Consider the following 25,444-nt stretch of genomic DNA (forward strand, 5'->3'; position numbering starts at 1 on the left):
TCTTCCTAACGTTAAATTAAGAAAATACCGTCACTGGCTGCTTCTTCTGCTTCCTACCCTGATGGATGGCTGCAGGAGACGCGCTCCTTGTTTTATACTCATCATCATATTAAGCATTAAGTATAGGAAGCCTATAATGTTAATAATGCCACTATAGCAATGCAAAAAGTGTGTAAACGTAACTACAAGCTTAAAAAATAAATTATGCCCATCCTGATTTTGTGTTTCAGGAATACATCTGAGAATACATTATTTTCTCAAGCACATTTCAGCATTGTTTCACACCAATCAGTTATAGGTTTAAAGAAATATTGGGGGGGGGGGGGGAGGCGGGGAAGCAGGAGTAAGTTTAACCGTGGTGATTTTAATTAACCATTTAGAAGTAGAAAGGAGAAAATATTACATAAATTGCATGATCACACTGCAGGGACACTTTATAAAATATGGGTATGGCATGCAAGTATGCCTTTTATAGTTTTGCAGATTGTATATGTGATGTATAGAAGCAACCACGGGCCACATTTCTCTCTTTATTCCAGAAAACACACGTGTATTTTCTGAGTCTGGCAGTCAAATAGAGCTGACCGTTTACGGATGCATAAGAGCTATCAGACAAACTCATATTTCCCATGCGGGAACAAGCAAAATGTGCAGAGCATAAAAGTATTTGCTAACGTCACTTCTGTGCAACAAGAGACAAATGCTCTGTCACCCGGCTTACAATTCACTAGACCGCCCTCGGTCTCTGCCCAAGTAAGACAGGAAGCCGACCGTATATAAAGCCATATATTCCTACTTTTCCAGAGCCCATTTCAGAGCTCCGGCTCTCTACATCTTTCTGGAGCCGTTGGAAGTGGAATTATTCTCTTATCTTCAGTACATTTTTTTAAGTGGTTTTTTTTTTCAAAAATAGGCCCTGACCACAAAGGTTGCCACTGCCACTCCGGAAAAGGGAGCTCGGTTCCCGGCTGTCCCCGGCTCCGCCGGACACTCCCGCTGGGCAGGGACCGGTGTCCCCGCTCCACGGCGGGAGGGGAGGCGGGGCTTGGGGAAGGGGTACTTGTCCAGGAGTACCGCAAAGGAAAACAGGGAGGGATACTCCGGCAGTGGAGGAGGAGAGACTCGACCAGGGGATGAGCATCGCAGGGGCGTCTCTGTACTCACCCAAACCTCCACGGGTCTCCGACGTGCACTCTGGACCGAGTTGCCCCTCTATAAACCTGGCTCGCCTGGTCCCAAGGGAAAAGACAGAGGGTAACTCTCCTGCTCCGGCGCCCCGCAGCGAGGGGGACTTTTGTGGGGTTGCTGGGGTCCGTGTCCAAAGGCTGACTCCAGAGGCTCGGAAAAAGGGGGCACGACTCGGAAAAAGGGAGCGCGACTTTGGAGCTTCTCACGAAATGGCATTACAGTAAGATAATGATAAAAAAGTCTGGCTGAAGAGGGGTAACGCCAGGAACCACGGGCCGGGTCCTGGAGGGGGCAGCTCATCCCCTCTGCCTCCGCGCCTGGGGCGAAGGGAGCCAGGGAGTCCCGGACGGCCCCTTCTCCGATGAGCGGGGCTGCGCATCTTTCTAAATAAACTACACAGACACCGTATGTACATCTATACAATATATCTGTATAGGCATATACACATGCACAAGGTAAACAAAACGGACCTCGGAAGATCCCTTAGAGGAGACTCCTCTCCCCGTCCCTAGCAGTCAACCTCCCCTCCACCGGCAGGACACCACTGCCTGCTCCCGGGAGCAGTCGCCTCTCCGCCACTCTCCCAAAAACACCATTCAAACACCTCAACCAGGAAGCTCCGGGCTGAGGACAACCTCACCGCTCCGCCGACACCCCGCGGCGGCTGCGGCCGGGCCCGCGGGGCCGGAGCCGGCTCTCCGGGCGGCGGAGGGCGCGTCTCCTCCGTCCATCGCCGCCGCCGCCACATGAAAGCGCTCGGCGGGGGGTGAGCGGAGGGGGGGGGGGGGTGATTATTATTAATGATATTAATGATATTAATTATATTAATGATATTAATTATATTAATGATATTAATGATATTAATTTAAGCGCGATGTCGGCGGAGCCGATTGGCTGCCAGGGCTGGCCGCTGAGCCCGCCGCAGCCAATGCAAGGCCCGGGCCGTGGAGCGGCCGAGCCCCCCCGGCTGCGGGCCCGTGTGCCGGGGCAGCCGCCGCCGCCCCCCCCGCACCGGGATTTGCTCCCTAATTGACCTAAATAAGGAGCTCGTGAACGGCGGCCCCGGGGCGGCGCGCACACACACGGACACACAGACGGACACACAGACGCGCACACAGACGGACACACACACGCGCACACACGGCAGCGCCCGGCGCCCGCCGCTTTCCCCGCGCAGATTCCGTTCGGCGCGGCGCTCCGCCCACCGCAGGATCCCCCTCTCCTGCCCGCCGTTTAACTCGCATGACATTTTTATTTCGTTATTAGCGTTTTCGCGCAGAATCTGGCGCCTCCGATGGGTTGTCGGGCTGCCTTTTTTTTTTTTTTCCTTCCCCATTCCCTTCTTCTCCTCCCCCTCCCCCCTCCCCTCCTAGCTTGCAGGAAATGATGGCAAACCGCGATCTGAAATGATTACTCCGGAAAAAAACGCTTTTATACCAGGAGAGCATCCACGGGGCTAGGCAGAGGCGAGAGGCGGCCGCGGGGCAGCGGGGAGCCGAGGAGCCAGCCGCCGGCGGAGCCGGGACCTCCTCGCGCAGTTCTCTCCGACGATGCCGGACGAAGCCACGGAAAACGCCGGCTCCACCTCCGCCCGCGTCTCGTCCTTCTTCATCGAGGACCTGCTGGGCACGGAGGGCACGGCGGGCGGCGGGGCGCGGCGGGCGGCGGCGGCGGGCGGCGGGCGCGGGGTTCCGCGCTGCGGGCCGCGCTCCCCGCTGCGCATCGGCGCCCCGGGCTGCCCCCTCCGCGACGCCGCCGTCGGCTGGTACCGCCGGGCGCACGCCGCCTTCCTGGGCTGCGCCAGCCCCGACAGTAAGTCGCCTTTCCCTCCCCACCCTTCACCGCCGGGCCCGGCCGCGGATGGGGCTGGGGGTGTTCCTGCTCCCCCCGGGTGGGGGGTCCGGGTCCCGCCGCGGCGCCGGAGCAGGCCGGAGGAGGGTGCACGGAGTGCCCCCGCAGCCCCCGCCCTGCCTCCCTGGTTTCGGCCGCTCGGGGAAAATCTCCGGAAATGCTCCCTATGTGTCAGGCACCTGGAGCCTCCGCCCCGCCGACCAAAGTGTAAACAGGGATTCTTGGCTTGCTTGGGATTTTTTTTTTTTTTTTTGTTTACTTTCCATTTCCCCCTCTCCCACCATCTCTTTTTTCCCCCTCTCTTTTCTCTCTCCTTTTATTTATTTATTTACTTATTGTAAGAGGCAGGTCTAATTTTATTTTTTCTTTTTTTTCTTTTTTTTTTTTTTTTCTTGATTCCCCATCAAGCTGAAAAGCTGGGATCAGCGGCCCCCAGCAGCTCAGTGGAGAGTTTGGGAAACTGGGGAAGCAGCTGGGCTCAGTCCCGGCCGCCGCTTCCCGCTTCCCGCTGCCCTCCGCCGGCAGCGCGGCCTCTCGCTGCAGGGATCCCAATGGAGAGGGTGCTGCAGCAGAAGCTGGGGTTGGGGGCAGAAATTCACATATGACAGAGTGAATGGGCTGCCCTCATTAGTTATTTTCTATCTACTGATAGAAAAATCATTGTGCCTCGGCTCATCTCTGTGACCCTGCAGAGATCTCACTATTGCTTAATAAGGAAAAGAGGCGTGATTTTTAACCCAGATAGTTTCTTTTTACAGTAATGGGTTTATTAATATTTTAATTCCTCTCAAAAGTGCGTATAGAAACAGCAAATTACTCCAGAAACAATTGTACTTTTTTTTTAATTTTCTTTTTTTTTCCTTTTTTTTTCTTTTTTTTTTTTAATTTCTGGGTTTTTTCTATAAAGAGTAGGAAATATTTTTCCCCTTTAAAATTGCAATTGGAATGCACGGTGTTGGAGACTCCATGGAGGTATGTCCGAATACCAGAACAGTTGTCCCCATCCATTAGCTTTTTGAAGTCTAGAATAATGTGGATTATTTTCTTTTTGGCCCTCTTTATATACACACGGACGCACTATTATGCTTACCCCTCCGATGCAACATGTCTGCTCACAAATGTACTTTTACGTATGTATGGGTGCATATTTCTGTAAATACTGACGTGTGTATATAAGTGAGAAGTCACCCGTATCCCTGTTTGTGTATATATATAGATATATATAAAGTACATATACACTTCTGCGTGCATACAAATGCGGGTACGTTTTGTGATTTGAAAACAGCCCGTATGTGTGTTATATACGTACATAGGAGTGCGTTTATGTGTGTGCACACATACGCAGATCCACAAGCACGTCCATAGATCAGTATATGTATATATATATATATATATATATATTACAGGGCTTGCGTTTCCATATAAGCATGCGTGCATGTGTGTGTATGCACTCAGAGTACACGGGAGTTTATCGCAGGAGGCAGAGAAGCGGCAGGAGCCTTTGCTCGGGCCCCTCGCTCCCCGGCCCTGCTCTCCCCGCAGTCGCGGGGAGTCGGTTTCCCCTCCAGCCGAGCGAGGCGCGGGGCCGGCGGCGCGATGCCCCCTGTTCCCTGCATCCCTGCATCCCTGCATCCCTGCAGCAGCACTCTGCCTCTCTTTGCAGCCAGCGACCGGGACTCGCCCGAGCTGCCCGAGGAGCCGGCGGAGCGGGCGGGAGGCGGGCGGGCGGCGGCGAGAGGCCCGGCGGGCGGGCGGCCGGGGCCGGGAGGCCGCGAGGAGGAGGAGGAGCGCGGCGAGGAGCCGGGCGAGCCGGAGCAGCGCGCCGCCGGCCGCAAAAAGAAGACGCGCACGGTGTTCAGCCGCAGCCAGGTGTTCCAGCTGGAGTCCACCTTCGACGTGAAGCGCTACCTGAGCAGCTCCGAGAGGGCCGGGCTGGCCGCCTCGCTTCACCTCACCGAGACCCAGGTGAAGATCTGGTTCCAGAACCGCCGCAACAAGTGGAAGCGGCAGCTGGCCGCAGACCTGGAAGCGGCCAACCTCTCCCACGCCGCCCAAAGGATAGTGCGGGTCCCTATTTTGTACCACGAGAACTCGCCGGCGAGCGCCTTGGGCTTCACCCTGCCGCACATGTCACCCCCCTTGGTGGGCTTCTCCAGCGGCGTCAGCTACCCCCTGGGCACCTTCCCCGCCGCCTCCCTCCCTTTCCTACGGTCGCAGATGACAGGACTCGTCTGAGCGCCCACCTTGGCCGGGACGGCGGCCCCTTCTCCCCCTCCCTCGGCTTGCAGCTCCACCCCCCTTCCTCCACGGACTTTTTATTTTCAACTTACACGTTTCTTGATTTTCTGCTTTTCGACTTTTTTTTTTTTTTTTAACGTGCAATAAACTAACTCTTGGGTTTAACTCGGAGCGACGTGCGGCAGCCGGAGGGAGCCGAAAGGACTTGAAAGACTCCAGCCATGCACCGGGATCAGATCGGCGGGGCTCCCACTGCCGCGCATCCAAAGAAAATCCAGCTCCCTGGCAGCGGCAAACCCCTCACCGCCGCCCCGGCTCCGGGGTGACACAGACCGGCGTTTTTCGGGGGGCAGTAGACTCCTCCGACCCTTCCCCCTGCAACCCTCGGAGCTGCCGAGCGGGACAAGAATGTACGGACCAGCCGGCGCTTCCCGGCCTCGCCGCCCCCGCCCCACGGGCGGCCAAGCCTCGGGGTCCCCGCCGCGACCGAGAGACCTTTCCCGGGACCTCTGGTGCCCAGGGCCAGCGCTCTTACCCCAGAAACCTTTACGTTTCCCCGCTGCCCCAGCAGCTTCCCGTGCAGAGCGGGGGACCCTGCTGATCCCGACCTCCGGCATCTTATCAGAGCCCTTTGTTTTCCGGCATCTTATCAGAGCCCTTTGTTTTAGCCACTTAATCCGTACGTATCCCACTCCCACCGTTACTCTCATTTCCATACTACCGATACCCAAGCATGTGCTGGTGCAGCCTGGTCCTTCTCGATGCAGAAGTTTTGATTTGAAACAACTTGAAGTCAAATTGTTGGAAAGAAATCCGAGCTGTGAGGATTTGGTTTCTTTGTTTTCGTTTTATTTCCCTGGCAAATTATCGGCTAAAATACACGGGTTTATATATACACATATATACGTAATTCTACATACTGTGTTTCACAAGTGGATTTGCCACTTTTTTTTTTGGTCTCCTGAAGAGGTTGAGGAAAGCGCACCTCGACTTGTCCGTCTCTTATGGGATCGGTTTGTGTAATCGATTAATAATTCACAGGCAATTAAAAAGGAAGGAAAGAAAAATAATCAGATGGGAACAGACTGGGGAGCTGTATGGTTGGTTATGCAAGCGAACCTGTAACGTGATATTATATTAAGTATTATGCATGCCAAGTTACTGTTTTTCTTTAATAACTGTTTTGTTTCCTCCCTCCTACCCACCCCTAAAATGAATTTCTGGATTATCATTATTTCTAGAAGTTTGAATTTCTTTTTCCTAATGTTAGGGGGGAAATGACCTTATAAAACTCGGCCTTGGTGGAATGTCAAGCTTTGATCGTACATTCTAGGGCATAATCAGCTGCAATTGAACCAGCCAGCTCGGGGCACTCGGTGTCCGTGCAGGGAAGTCCAGGTCCTGGATCTGTTGGGGAATGTGCATGCGGACCTGTCTCCTGTGAAGGAAGGGCGATCTAATTCTTACTCCTTCCTATGCTCTTCATTATAATTGGAGCACTCTTACTTCTTCTGATTATGAAATCGATTAGCGAAATGTGGTGGAGCTTCAGCTTTGATACAAAACCCGAGAAGAAGAGAGAAGAGTCAGGGGTGGATTATAACTTAAACACAGTTTTGGGCTTTCCTCTTTTTTTTTTTTTTTTTTTTCCTTTTTTTCCCTTTCTTTCCCTCCTCCTCCTCCCCCCCCCCCCCCCCCCCCCCCCCATTTTTTTCCTCTGCTTTGGCCTGAAATATGGCAACACCCTGCGCTGTTGAAGTCAGGACATTGCAAGCCTCAAAACCACTCGAGAATTGCATATATATGTATATATATATATACATATATATATATACATATATACACACACACAGATATATTTATTTATGGGTTCCTGAGAAAAGTACTAAATTGCCATAAGCCCAGGTTCTGGAAGCTGTTGTCTTTTGGAGTTTTTTATATTTCTCTTTTCTTCTCCTTTTTTTTTTTTCCCATCTGCTGCTGATCTCCCCCTGAAATCTCCAGACATATTCGCCAGCTATTTGCTTGGCATATCCATCAAACACCCGAATTTGAGCTGAAAACTTTTAAAGCCTGGTCCCCGAGCGGTGCAAGAAGGACCGGGAAGAGGCGAAGCTGGGGATGTCGGTGCCCCGGACGGGACTCGCCGGCCTCGGGGCAAGCGGCTGGGCAGGGCTTCAGCCTTTTTGTGCCAGAGGAGGTGACTTGGGGCGATGTTTCTTCCTCAGGGCGCAAGCACTTGATTTTGATGCCGTTCAAAGCCTGGCTGCCCCTGGAAGAGAGCGGCTAGACAGTTTTTCTCATCATATCCAGCTCCCCAGACCTCCCAGTGTTACCTACTGGAGTAAAATCCTGACTCACTTCAGTCATATCAGAGTAGATTGTAATCCAACGAGAAATTTAACACGCCTGCCACTCTCCACATGCCTTTTTTTTGGAGTAACATATGAGATTATTATACTTCTGATTCTACTAAATATTCTTTCCTTGAAGTTAAGGAACTGGCAGGGCTAAATGATCAATTGGATTTTTAAAATGTGTTTTGACATTAGTATGTTTGTTTTTTAAAGATGTGCTGATTATATCAATAAACAGAGTTTTTTCATACACTGTATTTGTAACTTATGATCATGGTAAAATATTAAAAGGTGCAAGATGTGAAATCATCTAAGACAAAGTGCTTACTTATGTCTTATTCTGTACATGCAGAAAATTATTTATAGTGGCTTATTAAAAGTATGTGCTGAAAGTAGGAACATATACACCTCAGGTTTCTTTACCTTGTAGTTTTTGTAATGATACTTTTCCCTTCATCTGATGGTAAGAAATTTCTGCAGGATGCAGAGAAACACCTAGCACCAGATGCCACTCCCTGAGTTATGTGCATTGACTATTTCAAAATAGGTAAAATCCCCCAGACCCGAACACTCGAGCCCATCCCTCAAATCAGGACAGAAAATTCCTCACAATCTACTTCCTTGTGTGTATTTTTTATTAAACAAATAAAAAAGTTAGGAGTCACACTCTTTGTGCTGCTCCTGCAAACAGAAAGCTTTAAGAAAAATGCTGATGGACTGTAAAGTTCAAAGTACTTTTGCAAAGGCTGTTTATGACATATAGAGACATACGTTGCTGCTTTATAGATCAAAGCAGCCTCAGAATAGCTTTAAAATAAATCCAGTTATAGTACAGCTGTAATATTATTATGCAGCATAAATCCTTGTCTGTTGACATTTATTTAATGAATGTTGCTACAACAGCTTAGCTAGATGGCACTCCAGAGGCGAGGCAAAGGAGAACCTTGCCAGATTACTCACAAAGACAATTTGTGTTTATTGGATGCTAATAAAATAATCAGTGAAAAGATTTTTTTTTTTAAGCGAACCAAACGACAATCAAAATAGAGTCTGAACTGCCCATTTGAAATAAATTCCTAGTGTAGCTGCAGTAAGATATTATTAATTACACTTTAAATGGAAATGATCGATATGCTGGAAAGCACCTTGTTAAATGGCTACTTTGCAAATGGTACATTGCTCACTAGTTTAAGATGGCCCATAACTTTTCTCAAAGGCACGAGTCTAAAATATTCATGCAAATCAATACTTGATAAATCTCATAGGTGCGTGCTGGCTCCACTGTTCAACAGTATATTTGGATCGATTCTTTATTTTTCATTATCTTGGAATAGTCTGTCTGTGGCCCCTGCCAATGTGTCCCGCACCCACCATCGATCGGAGAGAGGCTCGCTCCAGACTCCATCAGACTCGCAGGGTTTAGTGCTGTCAGCCTCAAATTAGATCCAGGCAATATTCCTGTATGTCCTTTCCCATTCCAGATGAATATAAGTTTATGGTGGATGTCTTAATGCTTCCTTTAACTATCCTGAGTTTCTCAATGCTGCTTACGATGTAATTTCTACTTAGTGAGATACGTGAAAGTCTATTAAAAAAGATAGAAAGGAGAACTTAGATGTTCACCTAAATTGTAAAGCCTTTCCTTTCCTTTCCTTTCCTTTCCTTTCCTTTCCTTTCCTTTCCTTTCCTTTCCTTTCCTTTCCTTTCCTTTCCTTTCCTTTCCTTTCCTTTCCTTTCTTTCCTTTCTTTCCTTTCCTTTCCTTTCTTTCTTTCCTTTCCTTTCCTTTCCTTTCCTTTCCTTTCCTTTCCTTTCCTTTCCTTTCCTTTCCTTTCCTTTCCTTTCCTTTCCTTTCCTTTCCTTTCCTTTCCTTCCTCTCCTCTCCTCTCCTCTCCTCTCCTCTCCTCTCCTCTCCTCTCCTCTCCTCTCCTCTCCCTCTCCTCTCCTCCCCTCCTCCTCTCCTCTCTCTCCTCTCCTCTCCTCTCCTCTCCTCTCCTCTCCTCTCCTCTCCTCTCCTCTCCTCTCCTCTCCTCTCCTCTCCTCTCCTCTCCTCTCCTCTCCTCTCCTCTCCTCTCCTCTCCTCTCCTCTCTCTCCTCTCCTCTCCTCTCCTTTCCTTTTCCCTTTTCCCTTTTCCCTTTTCCCTTAACCTTTTCCCTTTTCCCTTTCCCTTTCCCTTTCCCTTTCCCTTTCCCTTTCCCTTTTCCCTAAATAGTTAGATATTGCTACCTTTATTCGGAATTCCCCTCCAGATTTTCCCGCAGGTACCAAGCACAGTGACTGGAGGAAGGCGACTTAGCAGAGGATTCTGAATTGACCTAAGAGAGAAACAGAATTTCAGAAAGGGATGCTGTCTCGGGGCACAGCATGGCCCGATCTGTCCGAGCCCCCACACCTCTCGGGCCGGAGCAGTCCTCTGAGCGTGCCCGGCTTCCCAGAAAAGCCTGTGGTTGTGTGACGCTTGTAGCTGCCTTCCTGGGGAGCTCCTGGGAGAGTTGTTTTCCCTCTAGTGATACTGTTTTCTCTGCCCTCCCTCCTTCCCCCGCTCGCTCCACGGGATGCCCGGCGCAGGCAAGGGATGTCCCCGCTGCCCCGAACCTCTGCCTGCTCCAGGGGAGAGGCAGCTGCCGGGGTGATGGGAGACCACAACAGCAACCGGCAATCCATGTCCTGCCACTGCTGAACCGATAAAGCCGGTTTTATTCAGGGACCAGCAGCGCCTAAATGCCCAAACCTGCCTAGTGATTTTTATGATCTTTTCGGATAGCGCTTCTGTACAATGCCCCCTCGCCAGGGCCGTGTCCCGGGAGAGCATCGGAGATGGTTCAAAGAGTGTTGCGAGGTGCTGCTGTGTCCGCAAGCACCAGGGTCTTACTTGCAAGGGGGTGTGAAATCCAGGGAGGGGCTTTTACTCTCGAGTACCTCGGGGGATAAATCAAGCTCGATTCCGTAAAACAAGCAAAACCAGACTCTCTGGCGTTTCTGTACCATCTAATCAGATTTCATTTCCATCAGGTTTAGAGTAAGAGACTTCTTGTGCTCTGAGCTAAAATGGAAATACAGATATGTATGACGAGTGATTTCTGGTAAAAAACTTTCCCAGGTGAAAGGTTTCCACTCTTCACGATGTTAGCTTCCACTACAGGATTATATTACTAAAAGGAAAAGGCTGGCTCTTCCTGCCCTGCCGCTGTGCGCTACCGGCCTCCGTGTCCTCACACGTCCCAGACGACGAGGTTCTTCACAAATAAAATACAAATGAAGCATGGGTTGGAAAAGTACCAGCGTCAGAAAATCTCTATTGCGGGAAAACCTTCGGAGCCCGGGAGGGCACCGCGGTGCTGAGAGGAGGCAGCCGTGAGAGATCCAGTCTCTGGCCTTTCCGTGAGAGATCCAGTCTCTGGCCTTTCCGTGAGAGATCCAGTCTCTGGCCTCTCCGATACCAGATCCTCTTTGCTCGCTCTGATCCTCTCAGAACACGAAGGCTGCGGCCAAAGTCGCCGCTGCCCGCAGCCGCTCCTACATGAATCTCTTCCCGGGGCTGCTCCGCGTGTCCGGGGAACCATTCCCTGGAAAAAGCTCCTGAATTTTGGGAAAGACTCTCCTCTGCCCGGTCGCACACTGTTCCCCACATTAACTCTGGGTCAAGTGCGGGGCGGGGGCTCGGACTGTGTTGCTGGAGGTCTGCAGTGGGCCCGGGGATTCTGCTGCCGTCTCTCCCGGCAGCTCCGCTCCCTCCGTAGGAGGAGTCTTCGCAGCTGGTTGTTTGGGATGTGCAGGACAAGCTCTACCTGTCGGTCTTTACTTTCCCCAGAAGGTAAGAGTGACCTAGCAGAGGGCATGAGGAGCCTGTTATGGACCTCGTTTGTAGAACTCGCTGCAGGAGGGACCCCGGAGGTGCCCCGGCTGCCCCGCATCCTCTTGTGGCCAGTGAATCAATTCCAACTTGTCCCAGGGCTGAAGAGATCCAGCTGTGTAGCGTGTTCCCTCTGCACGAAGTTTGTCGGGGAAAAACAAAAAAACCAAAACCAAACCAAACAAGAAAATCCAAACCAAACCAACAAACAAAAACCTAAACCAAACCAAAACAAATGGGGCTGGAAAAGGACGGCAAATCTTTCCCAACAGGGTATTACTGGACCTCGTCTCCCAGGGCTGGGCTTGGACTGCTCGGGGAGTGGAGGCGACGGCGGTGAAAGAAAGATTGGGTGGTAAAACTTATGTCTCCTTCTTCACTTAACTTCTTATTTCTGTTTTTTCAACTTTTACTCTTTCTTCCAAGAAAATGTGTTCTAGGAAAATACACGGACTCAAAGCATTCGCCTTATAGGATGGATTTTTTTTTTCTTTTTGGAACTAGAAGGGAAATGGTTTGCAACAAGAGCAGATGTGAGCATCTGGGACGTGCCTCACCCACAGACAGCACGAAGGGAGGCTGAGACAGGAGCACAAAGAGCAACCCGACGTGTCATCCAAGACTCCCATGCTTCTAGTTTTACCATCCCAGACCAAATTTCTTAAATTATACTTTCAGCTGCTTCTTCGCATTTTGTAACTCTCTTACCCGGGTCCTTCCCTTGGCCCTTCCCTCGCTCTCTCTTAAATGGATATTTTGCTCTTATAAAACTCCCAGTTCGTATAGGAGACTGCAAGACAAAAACAACAAGTTCGGGTATTTGACCAATAATCGTGCTGATAGAAGATGAGTATATTTATGTTTTCGGCTGGTGGAAAATGTGCAGCTCTCCAGCAGAAGGCTTGCATTAAAATTTGAGGGTGTTCATAAAGTGGGGGGAAAAAATCGTGAAAAAAAGCTGAAACCCGCCCTCTCAAGTACCAGTGCGTTAAAGATTAACACAGTCCAAAGCCTTAAGAAGCCCCTGATTTTAGCTCCTGGAATCTCTAGCCTCACAATATTTTAAAGCCTGATGGCACTTCCGTTATAAACTCTTTTTCAAGGACTCGCTTTCTCTCTGCAGTTTTCGTGGTGGAAACCTCGAGACTCGCACTAAAAGCCCTCTTAAAAGCCGGTTGGAAGTGGCAGAGAGGGAGAGGTTTCGCTGTGATCCACAACGGATGGCAACTCTAAAATCGCTAGACGTCCTGCCTCGATTAGTGCAAACGGGTTTTAAAACGCTGCAGTGCTGGGAGGTGTAGGAAGCAAAAGTTCTCAAGATACTACAGAAATACATCGATCCTTCCCCAGGTTCCACAGCTCAGGCGAACGCTTCCTCATCTCCCAAAAGCACAACTTGGAGAGCTCGCACACCCCACGCAGCCGGCCAGCACTTACTCATTTGAAAATTACAGAAGAGCTCTGCTGGCCCGCGGGGACGAGCAGGGGATGTAGAGGGGATGGTGACGTGTGGGGGAAATGTGTGGAAGTTATGTGTGGATTTTGAGGTGGCCTGACACCATGAGGCTCCTTGGGAGGAAGAAAGGGTCCCTTTCACCCCATGCGTATACAATCTAAGAATCTGCAGGTGAAAGGACCACAGGGAAGAGACTCTAGCTGCATGAATTACTATTCCACAGTCTGCCCCACTGCCGAACAGCAGCATGGACAATCTGCAACAAATGCCCTCCGCAGACTGTCTGTGGTCGTGCCAGGTGCTGTACAAACACAGGGAAGGGCTTCCTTCCTTCCTTCCTTCCTTCCTTCCTTCCTTCCTTCCTTCCTGCCTTCCTGCCTTCCTTCCTGCCTTCCTTCCTTCCTGCCTTCCTTCCTTCCTGCCTTCCTTCCTGCCTTCCTTCCCGCCTTCCTTCCTTCCTTCCTGCCTTCCTTTCTGCCTTCCTTCCTGCCTTCCTGCCTTCCTCCCTCCCTCCCTGACTGCCATCCCTGTGTTTCTTCGCCGGACTCTGCCTCAATCCCTTGATCCTTTTTCCAATCTTCTTCGTCCATTCTTCTTCAATCCAGAGATCTCCTTTCTGCCATCCCGCCTTCTGTTCGCCTTTGTCGTGGGCTCTGGCTCTTACTTCCCGCCCCCACTTACAGTGAAGGACCTAGGCAGGAGGGCAGCCAGCCCTGCCCTGCCGCGGCTGCCCAGGGCGCCCTTTCGGGACACCTCGGCGCGCTCCCGGCCCCTCCCTTCCTCCCCGCTTCCCTCTAGTCCCGGCTCCTTTCCCTTCTCCCTCTCCTCTCTGCAGCCGTCCCTCCCCTGCACTGCTCCCCCCGTCCTCAGTCCTTTGGCTCCCTCTAGCTCCATCCCCTCCCTCCGTCACCCCGACCCCTCCTCCTACGCGGACCCATCCTTCCCTCCGCCCCGGCTGCCGCCACCGCCCTCCCGCAGCCTCCGCCAGTCCCGCGGCTCGGCTCGGCTCCGCGCGGTTCGGCCCGGACACGCTCGGCCCGGACACGCTCGGCCCGGACACGCTCGGCCCGGACACGCTCGTCTCGCCGCGCCATGGTTCAGCTCGGGGGCGGCCGCCGAGCCCCTCCGGTCCCGGCCGCGCCGCCGGCCTTCAGCATCGACAGCATCCTGCAGCCCGGCCCTCGCCGCCCGGCCAGGGAGCAGGGCAGAGCCCGCTGCGCGCTGCCGGAGGAAGAGGAGGAGGAGGAGGAAGAGGAGGGAGAGGGGCCTGAGGAGCAAGACCCCAGTAAAGGCTCCAGCGACTCGGGTACGGAGCCAGCAGCCGCCTCAGGCTGTCCCGCACATCTGGTCGCGGTCCGGCCCCCACCCAGGCGGTACCTGGGCACCGCCAGCGCCGCCGGGCCGGGCCGGGCCGGGCCGAGCCCGCGCACACGCATACAGACACAGACACAGACACGGACACAGACACAGACACAGACACGGACACGGACACGGACACGGACACAGACACAGACACAGACACAGACACAGACACGGACACAGCCACAGACACGGACACAGACACAGGCACAGACACACAGGAGGACACAGACACAGACACAGACACACAGGAGGACACAGACACAGACAGACACAGACACGGACACGGACACGGACACGGACACAGACACAGGCACAGACACACAGGAGGACACAGACACAGACACAGACACAAAGGAGGACACAGACACAGACAGACACAGACACAGACACAGACACAGACACAGACACGCACACGCAGGAGGAGGGGAAGCTCTCAGGCGGACGCGGGAGATGCCGCGCACGCACCAACCTGCTTCCAGGGTGTTGTGCCCCCTTCCCGTCCTCCTGGACCTGTCTGTCCCGTGCCCAGGAGCCCCTCACTTACCTGTCATACAGGTGGCAGAGGGATCTCCTTGGATCCTCATGGAAGCGCCTCACACTTCTCCCCTCTGGAGGGTATGGGACCGCGGCCAGCCCTAGGCAGCTCCCTCCCCATCCTGTCCCCCATCCTCTCCCTGCTCTCCGCCGGGCCGTGCGTGCATGCGGGGCGGGGGCACGGGCTGCGGCGGGGACTGATGCTGTGCTTTGCCCTTGCAGGCAGCGAGCCCTGCCGGCTCCGGGCAGAAGGGACGAGCCGCGGCCTCCGCCCCGAGGGCGGCGATGCGGGGTCCCCGTTCCCCACGGAGGGACTACCCGGTCCCCGGCAGCCGCCGCCGCGAGAGGCCGGGGGCTCCGGAGCGGAGAACGGCAGGTCCTCGGCGGCGGGCGGCAGGAAGAAGACGCGGACCATCTTCTCCAAGAGCCAGGTGTTCCAGCTGGAGTCCACCTTCGACGTGAAGCGCTACCTGAGCAGCTCCGAGAGGGCCGGGCTGGCCGCCGCGCTGCACCTCACCGAGACCCAGGTGAAGATCTGGTTCCAGAACCGCCGCAACAAACTCAAGAGACAAATGTCATCCGAGCCCGAGGGCCAGGGGCCGGGGCCGGCCGCGCCCCCCGGGGAGCCGCAGCCCCCCGCGGCCGCCTCGGCTCTCTCCTTCCCGTCCCTGTACAAGGACAGCCCCCTGCTCAGCCGCTGCTTGCTGCCGCTGCCTTTCCCCCTGCTCTGCCCGGGCAGCGCCGTCCCCTACCTCTGCCTCCCCGGGCCGGGCAAACACTTCAGCCTGCTGGACGGGGACGTATAGCCTCTCCCCTGGCCCCCGACCCTCCCTTGCCGGGGGCCGTCCCGATTTTATTTATGACCCCGCCGTGCCGGTGGAGCGTCCGTCTTCGCCACAGCCGCCGCCCGGCCCACGGAGGGGCCGCCCGGGCTCCCCCCACGCGTGTCCGGCTGCCGACACGTCGCTAAAGCTCGGAAGGGCTCTGCCAACCCGCTCTGCCTCTTGCAGCGCATTTTCCGTGGTCAGGACGGAGGAGATAACACGGAGCCACCAAAGAAACGGGGACGTGCTCTGCCTGCCTCCCTTCCAAATTATCCCGTTCCGGTATTACCGGAGGGCCGATGCTCTGCCTCAGTCCGTGGGGACCGTGTCCCCGCGTCTGTCCCAAGCGCCGTGGCAGACCCTTTACCGCGAACCGAGTCACGTTTCGTACAGATTGGTAATGGCGAAGGCCACTCTGTGCTTCTCTAGCTCGAACTCTCCATCTCTAATATCCCCAGAGCAGCTTCTTCCAATCTTTTACATTATCAAAATTTAGACGCCTTTCCTCAGATCTGGTTTTTAATCTGTGACTTTCCTGCGTTTTTCCCCATTCGGAAGAAACACCCCAAGATCTCTCTTACACGTTTTCTGGTTCTCAGACTGGGGGTCGTGTGATGTTTTCACAGAACAAGACAAGCTGTCTCTTGTTCTAATCACGCCCCTCGAAATCTCCTGGGACAGTTTTACCTGCTATCCTAGGGCAAAGAAGTGGGGTTTTATTTTTTTTTTTTTTTAGATATTTATCTACATATAAATTTGCAAACGTTTTTGTTGTCCTTTGGTTTCTAAGTTCACATGCTTTATATCCCGAGGTTGGAAATAAACTTTTTCAGAATGTTGAAAGTCCTGCCTTTCCAATAGTCACTACTAGGTAGTATCAAAGGAAAGATATTTCCTAGAGTGCATCGATGGTTTTTATTTTACAAATAAAGACTTCAATTTAAAAATAAAAACACAGTCGTGGCATTACAAAATTCACCTTTGCATGCGCGAATGGCAACTCATCGATTTTCCCAGTGCGGAAAAAAGTAGTAGTTTCGGCTACATAAGAAGGGGTTTTCCTTCCTTCCCTCACTCTTGCCTTTGACTTCCGTGGGCAATTGATGCAGATGGGCAAGGCTCCCCCGGCCCAGCGAGGGGACCCCGGCGCAGGCGAATCCCCGCGGCTCGGGGCTGCTGCCGGGGTTCTCTCCCGGCCAGCCGGGAGGTGCCGCAGCCGGGAGCCGGGGCCGGCTCCAGCCGAACTCGGGGAAACGCTTTCCTCGGCTCTCTGAAGTTTTCTCGCCTCTGCGGTGATCCAGGAGTGTTGTTTGACCTCTCCTCTCGCTTTTTAATCCGTTTGGAATCAGTGTCAAGTAGCAAGAGGTGTCTCAAACGGTGCCCTTGCTGTGAAAAAAAAAAAAAAAGAAATCGCGGCTGTAGTGCGGGTGGTGTAAGCAAGTGGGCTTAAGCGGACCTGCCGGGTGCCCTGCATAGCTCAGATTTCCCCAAAATGCACCTCCCGGGAAGGTGCAGGCGACGAACTGACGGTCTGGACCGCAGGACTCACTCTTGGTTTCTCGTCTGAATTTATAATGATAGTTAAAGAAATTTAAATCCTCTCAATCTGAGAGTTGCTCCGTGACTAAAACACACATTTCCCAGAGTGATCATCTATGGTTCCTGTTTGTCTGTATTTCATAATATTTATGTTCATAATTTCATCATCATACTGATGATCTGTATCGGAACCTACCTTTGGTTGGTTGTTTTAGTATTTTCCATATCCATAACCCCTTACCTGGCCACTGTCACCAGACTAATTAACACCAAGAGGACCACATCCACCTTTATCTAAATCCCTACCAATGGAAGTTTAATCAGATGCAACAGCTAGTGGTTGCTAGTTGCAACTAGTCTCCCTTTCTTTAATTCTTTAACACGGAACTAAACTTTATTTAAAGACACCGTCCATCCACATGACTGCAGCCTCGGATGTCTCCGTGGTGAAAAATGGCCATATAAGAAATCGTTATTCTGCAATTCATCTACATTTCACTACATTCATCAAACCATTTTCAGTCTTCTCCCCGTTCTATCATTTTTCCTTTCAAATTGTTGCTGGAGTTACTGAAGCAGCTGAAGGAAAATACGAACCCACGAAAACGGGGGGAGGTTTGGTTTTTTCGACAGAAACCACGGGAAGAGTAATTCTGCAGACAAGAGTAGTTAGGACGAGGTCAGGTTTCACAGTTTGCTGCCGGCGGACCCCAAAGCTACGATGATTAGGAGTTAATGAACAACGAACGCATGGAAAGCCCGTGCAGCTAGGCGAAGTAAATAACTACCCCAAAATAATCGTTTCCCATCAAGGTAAAAGTGAGGGTTCTGAGAGTATTGGCCAAACGTATCATCCAAGCTGTTGCTACTTAGGGTAACACGACCAGCGGCAAGGGGGCTTTCTCTGAAGAAAACCAAGTTGGGGATGCCTCGGGATTCCCAGCCGAGCAGTCAATGTTGATCACACTGAGTATTACTGATATTTCTTTTACAGCCCAAAACAATTGTGTTTGCGACTATTAATTGTTCCTTACTGCAACAGGAGATTGCTACAAGCCACTGTATGGCTAACCTGTTGGTGGGAGGCTTCAAGGAATGAAACAGAACACAGCAGAACTAAACAAGAAAACAGGCAAACAAATCCCAGACCCCCCCCTCCCCAAAACCAACCAATCAACCAAAAACCTTCAAATCTCACCCAAAAGAAACCCCCAAACCCCCCAACCCCCCAAGCCTTTGAATCCCAAAAATCTCTGACAGAATTAGCAACCAGTCTGAGAAAACAAAAGAAAAAAGAAAAAGTCCAACAAACCAAGCCAAGCCAAGCCAAGCCAAATAACCAATCCCAAATCCAAACAGTGCTAGAGCTGATTAGCTGATGGAACTGAGATTTAAAAACATGCTGTAAAGGTTTCATGCAATAAGAAGAGGTAGTGCAACTGCTTGAGAAATGTGTGGAAGACTGTTCTTCCATATTGCTTACCAAAAGCCCATATAAAGTGATTAAAAAAACCCCCAGATTATTAGAATAACTAGAAACCCTGCCTATGCTGGGAGATCCCCTGTGTTAGGCATGGCACGTATGTACCAACATGTTCCCTTAGGATTCTCTATAAACTGAATAGGAAAGAAAGATATGGGTAAGACCTGGTGCCTGAATATTAAAAAAAAATTATGATTAAATATGATATTTATCAACAGGAAAATATATTTAAAAAGCAGTTGGATACATACACAAATGCCTTGTATGCAAACACAAATGCATTGCTCATTGAAAGAGTGCAATAAAAAGGCTTAAAAAAAAAATATCTGTTCAATCTCTCTCTCCTCCATCTACTCATAAAAGCCCCAGAAGGCTCATTTGAAGTGAAGCAGTTCCAGAAAACCTGATTTTCATATCACCTTCTATGCTGTAAAATTCCTGGAGTTTAAAGTGATTAATCACACTACTTTTCTTCTATGAAAGTGTGCTGAGAATTAGAAAATTCATTTTTTTTTTTTCTGCTGGAAAGTAAGCCTTCTCGCTTCTCTGCTCTGTTGGAAGGTTTTGGAAAACTCCCCTAGGACAAGTTTCCCACTGGAGTCTCCTAATCAGCAGGCTGGATTAGGCACTTGTAATAATTCTGTTTGTTTTGCTATGTTGTTCTGTAATAATCACATGCATATGTGCCTTGATGGACCAGCACAAAGACACTGTGCCAGCCTTGTCAACCCCCCTGCTGTTTAAATTTCTGCTCCTGACCAGGCTGGGGCTCACCCGCACGAGGTGAGGGAAGGTGTGCTACAGACTAGAGGGAGAAGAGTTACTTAGAATAGCTCTGTGGCCTTACTGGGTGCTAATCTAGAATATGAAAACTTCCCTGCTTATTCTATCCTTTTCAGGGATTTGGGTTTGTTGTTTATTTTTTAAATTTTTTTTCCCCTTAACTTGAAGTGATAACTTTTCTTCCTTTTTTTTTTTTTAAAGGAAAGGGTTGATCTTACTACACATTTTAGGTGTTTGTATGCTAAAGAAGGGTTTAATCTACCTAGAGGAAGGCTTGCTTGCAGTGTTACCCTAAAAAGTAGTAATGTTTCATGTTCTGTGAGGAAGCCACAAATGATTGACACTAGAGGAATTAGACAAAGAAACAGGAGTCATGGCTTTATCTCCCAGGGAAGACTAATTTGAATCTAGGCAAGATTAATAAAACTTAAAGATAAGAATTCATTGCAGAATCTTGGAAGAAGAACAACATGGGTGATCCAATATCATTGTGAACAAGAGGAAATAATTTTGGAGATGCACACAGTGAAAAATGTCTCTCTGCATCCTCTGTTTAGTGGAGCTCGAACTGCACTATTTTTTGGGAAGCCAGTAGTTTATTTCCTTTCCTTTTTCAAAGGAACAGTGGGTTCCTTTTGCAGGTTAAACTTGGGCTTGGCCTGATTCTGCTTTCCCTTGCAAACAAATGGTGAGAAGACAAGGATGAGACCTCTAGAATATATCTGTCTGACTCAGAGCAGAATTTTTCAGATTGAGTCCTTAAGATATTTTCCTTTTTGAAGAATCTGAAGTTATAATATCCTCATAGCTGCAATGTGAAATAGTAACCATATTAAAAAAAAATAAGTTATGGATTTACTAGAGAGGCTTGGAAAAGCCTGAATCTAAATGTGCATTTACATTTGTCTCAGTGATGATGTTGAACATGCTCTTGCATCCTGAGATGTGATTATCAACCACATCTGCCATTTCAAGTAGGGATCATATAAATAGCTTAAAATAAAAAACTTTCAATTGTTTATTACTAAAAATAGGGTCCATTAAAGGGCATAATTTCAGGAATATTTATATCTTGTCCTATTCTGTCTCGCAGTACCTGGGAAGTGCTCTGTTCCTAAAAGGACAAAGCCTTTTATTTCAGAGAAGAGTTTAACTCTAGAGAACAGTGAGTTCTGGAATGGGAAATGGTGATTGCAATGAAATCAGAGGGGACAATCATACCTGTCTTTGCTTTCCACATATCAACCACATTGGTGCTGGTCTTTAAATAAATCCAACTGAGATCAGAAAACATTACCAAACATTCTAGAAAAAAAAATAACCTAAAGGAATGTCCAGTGTGAACACAGCCTATCATTCCCACCTGTATCATTAAAATCAAGTTATTTTGAGAATATACAAGCAGAGAAGATTTGCAAGATCAGAAAATCTGCTGTTAATTAGAAGGAGCAGGAGAGGAAGACATGGACATGCCTGAAGGTGGCTCCCAGGAGGGCAGAAACACAGCAGCAGGTAAGAGATTTTCAAACAAAATTTTGTTGTGCTCAGCTGTGAGACTTTTAGGCCCTAGTGAGCAATGGAGGCTGCTTTTATGAGCAGCTATGTGATCAGAGTATCAAGAGCTATGTCTGGAGTCAGGAACCCAATAAACCAGTTCAAAATCATGAGTCTACCAGGACAACTGGGTGTTGTGCCAGACCAGAAATGATGGGGGACTTTGAGGACAAATGTAGTGGCAGAACACTGTGTAAAACCTCATTGCAGAGACCCACCTTTGAATTTTGGTTCCTCAGTCTGCTGCAGTCATACATGTCCTTTGGGACAGTGATTTCTGAGCCGTTCTGCTTGGAGCAGAGGCTGCCCTAGCCTGCTAAAAGGTTTTTCATCAGTTTGTGAATTGTTACACAAAAAGAAGTGACACTTTATTAAACAGATCCTTTCCCACAGTTTTGATTTTTTTCATTACTTTCAGGCTTAGATATAGAGATCAGAAATATAACCTTTTTAGAGGATGCATCAAATGAGAAATCATCTGGGGAAGTTATTTTTCATGGCTGTCTTCTATTTTGAATTAATTCATTGAACCAGCATTGTTTTTATCAAGTGGGGATGTCATTTAATAATTGATGAAGATCACACTTGATAGAATCTGGATTAGCTTTCATCCTGGCTGTTCTCCCCAAATCTACCAGATCTGACTCCTCATTTCTTTTAACAACCAGCCACAGGGCAGCTAAAAGAACCTCTGCTCTGCCTATAGATTTTATCTGGGAACACTCAAAGTTTTATTTGTGACCACTAATGAGAAAAACAAAGCTGCACACAGAGCCAACAAGACTGTGAAATTGGTGTGAACTCTTAGTTCTTTCTAAATGTCATGAAGAAAAGTATTTTGCTAAAAATAATCCCTATATGCAGTTATTATATCTTTCTAAAATAACACCAATGCTCAAACCAGAAAGGAGATTTCCCTGCCAGTTAATCAGAATATTGTCTGCATTCCAGTCCTCTGGGAGATGTAGATCAGCCTACACATGTATGGACTATACTCACTGTGAGATATAGACACTTCCTGAAGTTACCCCTGACAATGTAAATATTCCCTTTTCCTCATTTTTGTAAATAAATTACAAGTTTAGTCTATTTTGCCAATAAATAGCTGGGACCCATGGATAAATGTCTTTCACTCTCTCCTTGCAATGGCTGCAATATCTACTGAATCTTTCACTGTCTTACTGAGTTTTAGTGAATCCTTTGTGTGAACGGATAAAGATCTGAACATCCCCATGTTCTTTCATGCAAACAGATTTATAATATCTTTACACTGATTCCCAATTGTCAGCTGAGTAAATACCTGGTGCTCCAGTATTTTCAGGTATGTTTGTATGTGCTTTAGCATATAATAAAACACTGAAAAACTCTACACGGTTAAAAAAAAATGTTTTTAGCAGTTTCCCACATTTTGTATATGTAGGATTGTTTGATGACTTCTGTGTCCCATACAGTGGCATAACTCTGCCTCTTTATGCAGCACAAGGGAAGCAGTCTGGAGCTGTTATTGTATCTTACTGTGTAATTTCAATGTTTGCTTAGAGAGACATTAATGTGAAATTATAAATGCAAAGAACCCTAATTACTCTGTAGGAAATATTATGTGGTGGGATGTGCATGTGTTTTTAAAACATGCTGCAATTTGTGGATTTGTAACTAAATATCTGCATTCAATTTCCATTATTAAATAATTACTTCACATATGTGTTTGCTTCCCTAGACTACCAAACCTGACATTTAAGTGGGTAAGGAGAATGGCAGTAGTTTGTATATCCTTGTGCTAACAAGCTTTTAATAAACATGTGGTTAAGTTGTAAAATTGGGATGCAGGCAAAATAGATGAAAATAGCTAAAATAAAAAAAAGAAGTATGCTTAGCATTTTAAACTTACAGATTGCCACATAAAACCTGTGAAAACCTATCTGGAAAATTCAGTTATATTTTCATACTAAGAATTAAAAACGTATCAAACAATAGGCTGTTTTCAGACTGTTTCTTAGCATTTCCATGGTGTTATTTTGTTAGTAGAATATTGCAATAAAATAGCAAAATTTTTTTGGAAAAAAAAAATCTGATTTAGAAATGCAAAATATTTTGAAAATAGGTATTAAAACCAGCAACTCACTTATTAAGACAAATGTCACTTTTAATGAAACACAATCTCTCAGTCATTTGCCTGTCTCAAGGGAGACAGGGAGTCTATAAGCATTGCTATCAGAAATAGCAGATGACTGATACAGTTAAGGCATCAGTCCCCTTTGTCATGTCATTGGACTCTGATCTAAATCAATGGGGAAATGTCCCCTAATATGCCTACTTGTCCCTTTATTGAAAAATCTTTTGCCCTGGGTCAGATGCCAGGATCAATGAATCCTCATGTTTTCTGTCGAATTCTCTGAGTTCACGTGTGGAAGGGGTTACTTAGGATGGTGACAGCCGTGGCAGGAGACAGCCCTTGAGCTGAAAGCACCTTCCATAGTAAATCTGGCTGGGGATTGCTGTAAGCAAACCCAGGAACATTTTACGTGAAAGCAATTTAGGGAGACACTCTGGCAACTTCTGAAAGGCACGCAACATTTCACTCTACAGCTGTATTTTGAAGAAGTGCTATTGTCAGGCTAGACTTTATTACTCTGATCCTCACAGATCTGATTGGGGGCCGAGTAACACATCTAGCAAACTCATTGGAGTATTGATACCAAAGTAAGTAAGTGGTTTGAATGACTGTTTTTATTTTTTTTTTCTGAAAATGAGTCTTTCTATTAATAAAAATGCTGAGAAACCGATTGTTTAATTTGCTGGGTACAGGACCTGTGTCCTACACCAGGTTCTAAGAAATGGCTAAAGAAAAGAAGAAACTCTTGCATTTTGTGAAAAGTTGTGTGTGCTAATTTTTCAGTGCTTTTCTGCTTTCTGCTATAAGGATTGGAGGGATACATGGTTTATATTTTCAGACTGTTTTATGTATTCAGATTATTACAAACCATCACTTATAAATATAAAAAACCTGCAATGAAATGTCAGATTCACAGTTCAAACATAACATACTTTCAACATGAATGAAATGAAGGAGCAGAGACATCTTCAACAGACTTTGCAAGTCAAATTCTTTTCCAGTGTCACACAGCATCAGCTTTGCAAAAATTAAAATTAACACAATAATATATAGGTCTGTGAAATGGGGTTGAGTTTCATTCCTAAGTAGATTATATATGGCTTCTGGCTATGTTTGAGAGTGTGTTCATTCCAGTTTAGTTTTTAATAAAATTAATACTTGCACCTGGAACCACTCTTTTCTAGTGGCGGTGGAACAGATCTATAATTGCAATTATTCTCCTCCTGGGTGATTTAGTTGAACTCCCTGTGCCATGCAGGATATTCCCCTACATTATTTCTACTACTTATCTAATCTAATCTATTATTGAATAGTTCTGGTGATGGTGCCTCAATTACCTCCATTACCTCTCTCCCAATGCTTGACGCTCTGTGTGATATGATTCCCTCCTGCCTCACAATGAACAGCTCAGATTGTGTGACATAGTTTTAAGTTATATTTGTTGGTTTGATCACTTTCATATTCTTAGAATCCCCCGATTTGAAAATGTTTACAGTGTCATCAGGACTTGTGTAGTTTCTTCCATCCTCAGGCTTATGAGCTGGGATCCTGTCCAATCCTTCTATCATTGATGTGTCTTTTCTTTATCCTTTCCTGAAGTATTTCCTGTGTGTGTTCTGCCTTGTTGTCTTTCCAAATGCACAGACAGAAATGCTCATACTGCAGTGAAGCAGTACCTAAGGTGGTGAGGTACAAAGTTTAAAAAAAGTTTCCTATATCCCCTTTTCTTCATATTTCAGTGTCACAATACACTGCAGTATGATGATAATTCTATTATTTTTGTTCAAAGTCTGTGTTTTAATATGTTGCATAGATTTACTTATATAATAAATCTTTTTATCAACCCACATATTCACCTATCTCTACACCTATGCACCTCTTGTCTCCCTGTCAATATACCTCTCACTCTCACTCCTGCTGTGCAGTCTCTCCACAGTATATTGATATCACCACAGATTTTGCTCACAGAAGCGGATCTATGGCTTTTACACTTAATTTCAAGTAAGCAGCATTTCTCTCAAAAGCATCTGCCAGTGACGCCACTGCCCTAAATATTATGTCCAAGGGAAAATGCTAAAGAAGAAATATGGTTTATTATGTGTTTAGCATAACATAATGGGACCCATCTTAGCTATGATCTTCATGCTGGCAAAGAAAAATGTATCACACATCAGTGATGATGCTGATGGTGTGATTAGGGATCCTCTGCTGAGAAAGCATGAAGTAACTTGAAATCTACTCCAGTTTTCTCACCATATGTGCAGGAGAACAAAGCCCATTTAGGGAGGTCCTGGGTGCCACCACACACAA

The 25,444-nt window shown here is 48.2% G+C and overlaps 2 protein-coding genes across 2 annotated transcripts; both read left to right on the plus strand.

Moving 5' to 3' along the window:
- Positions 1–2,555: 2,555 nt before the first annotated feature.
- LOC134044230 (homeobox protein HMX1) lies at positions 2,556–5,310 on the plus strand. Its single transcript, XM_062493351.1, has 2 exons — positions 2,556–3,000; positions 4,703–5,310. The coding sequence occupies exons 1-2, from the start codon at positions 2,739–2,741 to the stop codon at positions 5,272–5,274; spliced, it is 834 nt and encodes a 277-aa protein (XP_062349335.1). The 5' UTR covers positions 2,556–2,738; the 3' UTR covers positions 5,275–5,310.
- Positions 5,311–14,034: 8,724 nt separating this feature from the next.
- On the plus strand, positions 14,035–15,644 carry LOC134043946 (homeobox protein HMX1-like). Its single transcript, XM_062492754.1, has 2 exons — positions 14,035–14,248; positions 15,061–15,644. The coding sequence occupies exons 1-2, from the start codon at positions 14,035–14,037 to the stop codon at positions 15,642–15,644; spliced, it is 798 nt and encodes a 265-aa protein (XP_062348738.1).
- The last annotated feature ends 9,800 nt before the right edge of the window (positions 15,645–25,444 follow it).

Source organism: Cinclus cinclus, chromosome 5, assembly GCF_963662255.1.
Source record: "Cinclus cinclus chromosome 5, bCinCin1.1, whole genome shotgun sequence".
Lineage (NCBI taxonomy): Eukaryota > Metazoa > Chordata > Aves > Passeriformes > Cinclidae > Cinclus > Cinclus cinclus.

Coding starts and splice junctions, on each gene's coding strand:
- LOC134044230 (XM_062493351.1), top strand. CDS start 2,739: ATGCCGGACGAAGCCACGGAAAACGCCGGCTCCACCTCCGCCCGCGTC. Junction 3,001..4,702: donor GGGCTGCGCCAGCCCCGACA/GTAAGTCGCCTT, acceptor CTCTCTTTGCAG/CCAGCGACCGGGACTCGCCC.
- LOC134043946 (XM_062492754.1), top strand. CDS start 14,035: ATGGTTCAGCTCGGGGGCGGCCGCCGAGCCCCTCCGGTCCCGGCCGCG. Junction 14,249..15,060: donor TAAAGGCTCCAGCGACTCGG/GTACGGAGCCAG, acceptor TTGCCCTTGCAG/GCAGCGAGCCCTGCCGGCTC.